Source organism: Alligator sinensis, unplaced genomic scaffold, assembly GCF_000455745.1.
Source record: "Alligator sinensis unplaced genomic scaffold, ASM45574v1 scaffold978_1, whole genome shotgun sequence".
Classification (NCBI taxonomy): domain Eukaryota; kingdom Metazoa; phylum Chordata; order Crocodylia; family Alligatoridae; genus Alligator; species Alligator sinensis.
The window spans coordinates 1,600,485-1,609,683 of record NW_005842220.1 but is presented as its reverse complement, the minus strand read 5'-3'; the positions used below and the strand labels follow the sequence as shown (position 1 = coordinate 1,609,683).

The 9,199-nt window shown below is 47.4% G+C and overlaps 1 protein-coding gene across 1 annotated transcript in view; it reads left to right on the top strand.

Annotated features, from left to right (window-relative positions):
- Positions 1-9,199, top strand: part of STK31 (serine/threonine kinase 31) — an 89,434-nt gene that overhangs the window by 17,740 nt on the left and 62,495 nt on the right. The window contains 2 exon segments of the mRNA XM_006027041.2: positions 4,761-5,113; positions 7,505-7,700. Coding sequence (XP_006027103.1) covers positions 4,761-5,113; positions 7,505-7,700 — 549 coding nt within the window.

The following is a 9,199-nucleotide window of genomic DNA, read 5'->3' as shown; positions in this document are numbered from 1 at the left end:
GTCCCTGCACAAGAAAACGGAGGTGAAGAATTTGTTAAGGCGGTCTGCCTTCTCTGACGCAACCACCAGATTGCCCAGCTTATTTTGCAGGGGCCCCACATTTCCCGGTGCTTTCTTCATCCTCCCTATCTATTTGAAAAAGGACTTTTTATTATCTTTGATCTTGGACGCTAGTCCTAGCTCTATGTCCGCCTTAGCTTTCCTAACAGCCCCCCTACAGGCCTGAGCAGTGGAGGTATACTCCTCTTTGGAGATCGCCCCCACTTTCCACCGGGTGTACGCCGCCTTTTTGGCAACTAAGCATTCTTGGACGTCCTTGGTGAGCCAGGGAGGCTTTTGGACACTCTTGGCCCCCTTGTTTCTAGTTGGGATCGTCACCTCTTGGGCCTGAGTATCGTCTTCTTAAGGAATGATCACTCATCTTGGGCACTGAGTTCCCCTGCCCTCGAACGCCAGCGCCTCTCCCACCAATCTCAACTTCTTGAAGCTGAGATTGGTGGGAGACCAAGGACCTGGAGCCCCCTTACCAGATCATCGCCTGTGGCCAGGACCAGGTCCAACAGGGCATTTCCTCTGGTGGGACTGTGCACCTCCTGGGTTAAGTGGAGGTCCTGTATCTCGGCCAGGAACCTCCTGAAACGGTCCGACCTGGCTGACTGCTCCTCCCAGCAGATGTCGGGGTAATTTAGATCACCCATGACAACTACATCCCTTGCCTTAAGTGCCTCTGCAAGGTGACCTGAAAATTCCCGGTCCAGCTCCTCCCCTTGGTTGGGGGGTCATCGTAGACCCCCACCATTACATCCATCTCCCCATGATCCCCTTGTATCTTGACCCAAAGCACTTCAGCTTGCCCTTCCTCCGACCCCATTTTGCTGGCAGAGGATGTGAATTGCTCTTTGACATAGAGCGCCCCACCACCTCCCTTCTTTCCTTCTCTATCCTGCCTGTAGAGCCTATAGCCCCTAATGCTCACTGCCCAGTCGTGGGATGAATCCCACCACGTTTCTGTGATCCCTACTATGTCTGGGTTTGAACTGGCTATTCTGAGGGCGAGTTCCTCTTGTTTATTCCCCATACTCCGAGCATTAGTGTAGAGGCACCTGAGGGCGCTCGTGCCTTCTTCCCACTCCCAGGACAGTTGTGGCCTCCTGCTCCTCGGATGTTTATACTTACCTGTGCTTCCCTTCCTCTTGTCACCCTGTGAGCTGGTGAAGAATCTCGCTTTCCTTCCTCTTGTCGCCCTGCGTGCTGGTGAAGCATCCTCTCCACTCGAAGCGGCCCCCTCCCCCAGCGAAGCTAGTTTAAAGCCCGCCATACGAGATTAGCCAACCTAGAGGAAAAGATACGTCTGCCGTTAGGGGAGAGGTGAAGCCCATCCTGCCCCAGCATGCCCTCCTTACAAAAACTTGGGTCGTTGTCAAAATACCCAAAGCCTGCCTTGTGGCACCAGCTCCGAAGCCGCCAGTTAACCATGTTAATGCAGGCCTCATGACGCCTACCCCGTCCACTTACCGGGAGAATGGAGGAAAATACCACCTGACCTCCCATCCTCTTCAGTTGGTGTCCCAAGGCCTTGTAGTCCTCCATGATGTTATCCAGCTTGCCCTTGGATACATCATTTGTACCCACATGGACCACAACCAGTGGGTAGTAGTCAGAGGGCTTGATGATTTTAGGAATGGTCTCTGTGACATTGCGAATCCTCGCTCCAGGCATGCAGCAGACCTGCTGTGTCCAGGGCTCTGGGCGACAGATCGGACCATCGGTTCCGCCCAGGATGAAGTCCCCGATGACCGGAACTTTGCGTCTCCTTCTCGGGGTATGCCTCTTCTGAGCCGGTGATGTAGGTCGAGCGGCTTCAGTTCCTCTGGGGACCAGTTCTTCTGCCGCCTCCTCCAGGGGGGCCAGGGCTGTGTACCTGTTCCCGAGGGGTGTCTGGGGAGCAGGCACAGCAGTTGTTCGGACTGCCCTGACCTTGACAGGTACCTGCTGCCACCGATTAGTTGGGCACTGTGCACGCGGGGTCTCTCTGGTGGATCCCTGTCCCTGCAGAGAATGGAAATACAGGTCAATTTCATCCTCTGCTGCTCCGATCCCCCGCAGCATGCTCACCTTGGCCTGGAGCTCTGCCACCTGACCTTCCAGAGCCTGAAGATGCTCACAAGAGGGGCAGGTGGTGGAGTCACCAGACCTCAGTCCCACCCCCAGGGATCCCACCCAGCCACCCCCACAGCTCAGGGGGCAGGTGGTCGCCAGGCCCCTCGAGGGCTCTGTCTGGGTGGTAGCCTCAGAGGAGCCCCGGAAGGGTGGCACCACGGAGGCAGGACCCCTGGCAGCACTGCGAGTCCTCACCATGGCTTGCAGGTAGTCCTTACCTCCCTCCTTTTTGGTGGAGTCTCCTTCCTCCTGGGAAGCCTCTCTTGCTGCCCTGCCTGCTTCTGCCTGTGCGAACGCTAGCGCGCCCTTACAGAGCACGCCTGTTTGTGCGGCTCCCTGCCCGGCTCAGCAAAGGGATCCAGGGGCTTCCCCTCCGGATCCTCTGCAGCTGCGCCAGCTCCTGCCCCACTTACCTTCGGGGGATCAGCTGCAATAGCCCCCGCTGTTGCTTCTCAGCCTCTGCCGCCTCAGGTATGCTGCAGGGGGCACACGTGTGCCCAGTGAGCTTCCTCTCCCTCCTCCTGCACCCAACTGCTGGGCGCTGAGTCAACCGGTCATGATTGACCACAAGATGTACATGAGTCTTCAATGAGATGCTGCGGCTAGTAAAGTGAGCAAAATGCTGGCTTGCATCTATAGATGCTTCTCAAGCAAATCCTGGGACGTCATTCTCCCCTTGTACTTGACCTTGGTGAGGCCTCACCTGGAGTACCGTGTCCAGTTTTGGGCTCCACAATTCAAAAAGGATGTGGAGAAGCTTGAGAGAGTCCAGAGAAGAGCCACGCACATGATCAGAGGTCAGGAAAACAGACCTTACGACAACAGGCTGAGAGCTATGGGACTCTTATGGGACCGATACTCTTCAATGTCTTCATCAGCGACTTGGACGAGGGAGTGAAGTATACTCTGTCCAAGTGTGCGGATGACACAAAACTGTGGGGAGAAGTGGACACACTGGAGGGCAGGGAACAGCTACAAGCAGACCTGGATAGGTTGGACATACGGGCAGAAAACAACAGAATGCAATTCAACAAGGAGAAATGCAAAGTGCTGCACCTAGGGAGGAAAAATGTCCAGCATACCTACTGCCTAGGAAATTACCTGCTTGGTGACACGGAAGCGGAAAGGGACCTTGGAGTCCTAGTGGACTCCAAGATGAACATGAGTCGGCAGCGTGACGAAGCCATCAGAAAAGCTAATGGCACTTTATCGTGCATCAGCAGATGCATGACGAACAGAACCAAGGAGGTGGGATAACCTGGAGAGGGTCCAGAGAAGGGCCACTCGTATGGTTAAGGGCTTGCAGGCCAAGCCCTATGAGGAGAGACTAGAGCACCTGGACCTCTTCAGCCTCTGCAAGGGAAGGTTGAGAGGCGACCTTGTGGCTGCCTATAAGTTCATCACGGGGGCACAGAAGGGAATTGGTGAGGCTTTACTAACCAAGGCGCCCCTGGGGGTTACAAGAAGTAATGGCCACAAGCTAGCAGAGAGCAGATTTAGATTGGACATTAGGAAGAACTTCTTCATAGTTAGAGTGGCCAAAGTCTGGAATGGGCTCCCAAGGGAGGTGGTGCTCTTCCCTACCCTGGGGGTCTTCAAGAGGAGGTTAGATAGGCATCTAGCTGGGGTCATCTAAACCCAGCACTCTCTCCTGCCTATGCAGGGGGTCAGACTCGATGATCTATTGAGGTCCCTTCTGACCCTAACATCTATGAATCTTTAGCCTGGAAAAGTGCAGGTTCAGGGGCGATCTGACGGCCCCCTATAAGTTTATCGTGGTGTTCACCAGGATCTGGGGGAACGATTGTTCACCAGAGCTCCCCAATGGATGACAAGATCGAATGGTTATAAATTCCTGCAAGACCATTTCAGGCTGGACATAAGGAAGAATTTCTTCACTGTCCGAGCCTCCAAGGTCTGGAATAGCCTGCACCGGAGGTGGTTCAAGCACCTACATTGAATGCCTTCAAGAGAAATTTGGATGCTTATCTTGCTGGGATCCAATGACCCCAGCTGACTTCCTGCCCTTTGGGCAGGGGGCTGGACTTGATGATCTTCTGCGGTCCCTTCCAGCCCTAATGTCTATAAAATCTATGAAATGTATATTGTGTTCCATTTCAAGTTGTGGATATGTAGCAGACCACTACTTTTATTTTAATGTACTCTATAGTAATGAGGACTTAAATGGGAGGTAGTTTTAAGCTATGTTTAAACTCATGGCAATTATTTATGCGACTATGATTAGCCTGTATAAAATACTGGCAAAAATGGAGGTTAAAAGAATGTCATAAACCACATCAGTAATTAAAACAAGACCTCCCCTTGTATTACTGAAAGGATAACCTTTGTACAATACTGTTAGATACTAGTGTTGCCAGGGATCTCCAAAACTGCTTCAGGGTAGTTAGGTACCCAATTTAGATTGCAGGTCAATGGAATTTTGGACATCTAACTTATAACTGCCATTAACATCTTTTTAAAGTTTGGGGATTCTTGTTTTCAATGAGTCCATTTGCTAGTGGAAAGTAAGTTGAGTTGAAGAAGAAGAAACTCCTCATTATGAGCAGTTTTTATAACTTCTGCAAAATTTTCTTTTACAGGGGAGGAAATTCTTATGCAGCCTGACTTTTGAAAAAAAGATAAGGATGCGACATAAAGCGCTGTATCAGGATGGTACCATTTTTGCCCAGGCAGAATGTGGAGAAGTGGATATCGGGGAAGAGATGGTTAAAAAGGGGTTTGCTGAAAAATGCAAGTCTCCTCCCAATGCTGGCAGCTGTGAAGAGAAAAATTCAGATTCAGTTCAGTGCCTGGCTTGGAATGTAAAAGGTTCAGGTCCCTTGTGGGCAAACAGGTGCAACCCTGCCGTGTACAGCAGAAGAAAAGCATGTTTTGGTGACCAGCTAGCTACCAGCTTAAGGAATTCTACTGGAAACCATATGCCACTTACCAAGTAAGACAACAGGGTGGTAGATGAGTGTGTTGGTGTTTCAATTAGACTGAAGGATATGAGTAAGAGAGGTGGTGTGAAGAAAAAAGAAAAGATTAATCAAATATATAGCTAAGTATGTTTTGTCTTCTACAAATGTTTGTGCTTTCTTAACTAACTATAACATTTTTATGCAGGTTGTATTTCTGATGGTTGTTTAAAGTATGGGCTTAGGACGTGTGTAGATGAAACGGGGGCCCTAAATAGAAGCAGTGGGTTTTAAAAAACACCGCTTCAATTTAGGGCTGATTAAAACTGTGTTGTGCACACACCCCGCTGACTTACCTGCCTCTTTCGGTGGGGAGGGGAGGGCAAGCTGCCAGTGGTTGGAGTGGTCCCTGGGCTCTGGGGGGTGGGATGGTGCTTCCCCCTGCGGCAGTGTCGGCCCTCCCCCAGGTGGCACCCGCCTGCAGTCACGCAGCTTGGGAGGTCCCAGGGGGCACTGCAGCCATGGAGGGAAGCACCGGGACCCTGCACAGCTCAGGCATACAGGCTTTGGTGGGGGGGAAAGATCAGGCTCGCTGCTTTCCTGGGCTGCTGCCAGGTTCCCTGCAGGGCTTCCTGCAGTGCCATGGTGCTGCATGGAGCCTGGTGCTTCACTCCGCAGTTGTAGGGGCAGCAAACTAAAACTCGAAGACGTTTTAGCTTGCTGTGCTCCAAGTCATTTAAGGTGCGTTATGCTACTGAATTTCCTACAGCGGCTGGAAATAACGTGCAATACGCTGCTGAGGCATGCAAACACCAACACCATTAAAGCAGTGCAAAAGCATTTAGCCTGTTTTAAAGTTTCATGCACACACGCCTCGTTGTTTCATCTATACATGGCCTTAGATTTGTATTTGAAGCAATAAATGTCTGCAGAGATGAAGACTCTTAATTTACCTGAACACTTACATTGCCAATTATGTGGAATCAGTGTTTCCATTGAAACCGTTTCATTGCCAATTATGTGGAATGTGAAATAGGTTTTTTTTTTCTAGAAGGACAAATACTGTTTGGCTATTTATTAGTGTGGGAGAACAATTTTATGCTCCTATGAAATAAAGCCACCAGTCATAATTCAAAGTAAGCCTTAGGGGAAAAAAGGTATGTCTGTCTATGGTGTCTCATCTTACGTTGACAAGAGGTTATTGGGGTTGGTGACTGCCGTCATCAGTATTTTTTATAAGGAAACTCATCATTATGGTATGTAGGATTGCCATGGGAACCAGCTACCAAGGGAAAGATTTGTGGGTGGGAAAGATGCTGCTCAGCACCTAGAAACTTAAGATAGCAGAATAATTTTTTTTTTTTTTTTAATCACTGGCACTTCATAGTTGGATAAACTATTTAGGAATTTCTAGAGCATCACTGAAGCAGTTGAGAGCAGCCTTCCCCCACAGTGTGGGCTGCAATTTTTTATTCAAATCGAGACCATCAAAATAAATGTCCACATTGATGTTTGTTGTAACTATAATTGGATGTACATCTAAAGTAGCTTTCTAGTAAACTGCCTCATCCCTGAATAATTTTAACTAATCAGCACTGCCTTCTGAGTTTTAGAGGAGCTTAGGGCCCAGTAAACAGTCCTCTCTTCCACTCAACAATAGCATTGCCTACAGAAATGTCTTTACTGATCTATTGAAACAGGTATGTGGCTAGCAGACAAAGACATCTATTTCCAGTTGGCCCCTTAATTGTCTTTAATGCTGTATATTTCACCTTATTTACTTAGAATTTGTGCATAACTACTGATGAAGGAAACAGGTCGTGAGAGGCAATGATGAATTGTTATGAACCTAAAATCACAGTGTAAATATGTTACAAGTACTTGCAATGATTTGAAATAGTTTGTCAGAGAAGTACTGCATATATCAAATCATTGCTCTTAAATATGGAAAGAAATAATATTCTTATAATTATAGGTTGATTTGAGATCTGAACAGAAAAGAAAAGCTATAAAGTGCTTGGACCTGTTTTATAGTTAAAATATTTGAATTACAGAAAGGCTTGATTTGCCAAGGCTGCAATATGTTGTACTGAGGTTTTGGTCAGTAGGAATGGAATTTAATTGAAAACCTTCCATTAAAAGTCTTTAGATGTAGTGGAAAGTTTGTTGCAAGCAAGTGAAATCTAATAGATATTTGTAGTATATAATTATTTTTTGGTGTGGCATACAAATTAGTTCGATGACCAGCATAGGAAGTTTACCATTCCAAAGAAATGAAGCGTGACTGTGTGGATAGATGCTTATAAAATAGGTCTCTGGTTTTGATCAGTATGACTTGGGGAATTTTTATGGTAGCGGTTAAAGAATTACTATGACTTGATAACATGAGCATCTGTATTTCCTTAACTTTATTTCATTTTTGTTAGGGAAAAAAATACAGCTTCTGACTTCAATGTGGGATCCAACATCAGTTTGGCAAAAATAAAACAGGATCAGGCACTATTTGAAGAGAATGAAAAGCTTAAAGGGGAGAAAGAAGCTGCTAAAGAACAGAATCAAATTCTCCTACAGAATTATAAAGAACTAGAATTGAAGATGCAACATCTTAAATGTGAACTGCAGGTACATGGAAGAGTGAGCAGAAACTCCATTCTCCTGGTGCCCTTTGCCATTAGGTCATATATTGCAATCTGGTAATCTCATAATCTTGTGGTGATAGGCTTTTTTTTCTCTCATTTCTCTCTTCTATACTCAGCTGGTTCCCTTATTTGGAAATCTGTTTCTACAAGAGCAGGGAAAAAGAGGTCCTTGTATTAACAAATGGCCTGAATCTTCTTTTTCTAACATTGTGGTCTGAAACTTATTTATTTATTTATTTATTTATTTATTTATTTATTTATTTATTGGATACCGAGATTGGTACATTTTGGCTGTGAAATAGTAGTAGTCACATTTGAATCATCTCCAGCTTGTTGAATTGCAGAATAGAATGAAATGGATTGTTGCTTCAACTGTACAACCAAAACTAAAAAGAAACTAAAAAAGAAATGTGCATATGGTATTTTATGGTGAAAAGTACTGATCCTAGCTGAGAAGTACACAGTACAGCAGACCCTTGCCATTTGCAGGGGGATACGTTCCAGAGATCCCTGCGAATGGCGAAATCCACGAATACTGATGGGGCTCCCTGTCAGACTGACAGTGCTCCCCGTCAGACCCCACAGCTGCCCCCCCCCCCCAGTTGTTGGTGGGGTTTCCCCACAGTGCCTGGGGACTGACCGCTTCCCCACGAGCGCTGCCACGGCTGCTCCAAGCACCGCTGCAGCTGCCTCTGGCGGTGGCAGCACAAAAAATGTCACCGCCTCCCTCCATGTCCCTGGTGCTTGCTCTCTGCCCACCTCCTCGCTCTGCCCTCCCCTGCGAATATTTGAATCCGCGAATCTGGAGTTCACGAATAGCGAGGGCTTCCTGTACTCTGGTAGTAGAGTTACTGATTTATTTTCAAAATGGATAAGTAAAACATGGTTTCAAATATAGCGCCTGACAAAAAATTATAAAAATGAGGGATTGTTCCCAGTTAAAGGGCTCTTAGATTCTGGCAAACACCAGAACTTAAATCATGTCAATTTCAGAAATCCCAAAAGAGAAGTTTAAAATTTTTAGTGCTTGGGGCTAGGCAGGTCTCTTCTCTTTCTGTAATTGTGAATTAGAGAAGGGAAGTCGTCAATGATGAATACAAGTTTTAGATATTGATATAGTGACCTGCATTCAGATGCCTGTTGTTGTTCCCCACCTGCTGGACAGCAGATCAAATTGTAATGAACAGAGAGGAGAGCAGGTGGGTGGTGTTTAGGTGGGATAGAGCAAGACTTTTCAGAGCCACCTTTGTTACTCATTTGAGACCAGTTGCCTCTGGTTAGTGTCTCGGCCGGCCAGAACCGACTCGAGGTGATTAAGAAATTGCTCGTTCATTTGGGCGGGCTGGTGAATGGAGAAGCAGACAAGGTTTAATGGTTGCAAAACGTTTACTTGCGCCGCGTGGAGTTGCGACGCAGCTGGTCCGGTCGTCTGAACAACCACGTGAGTTGTTCCAGCTGGCGGGGCCCAAGGCAGTTAATGCG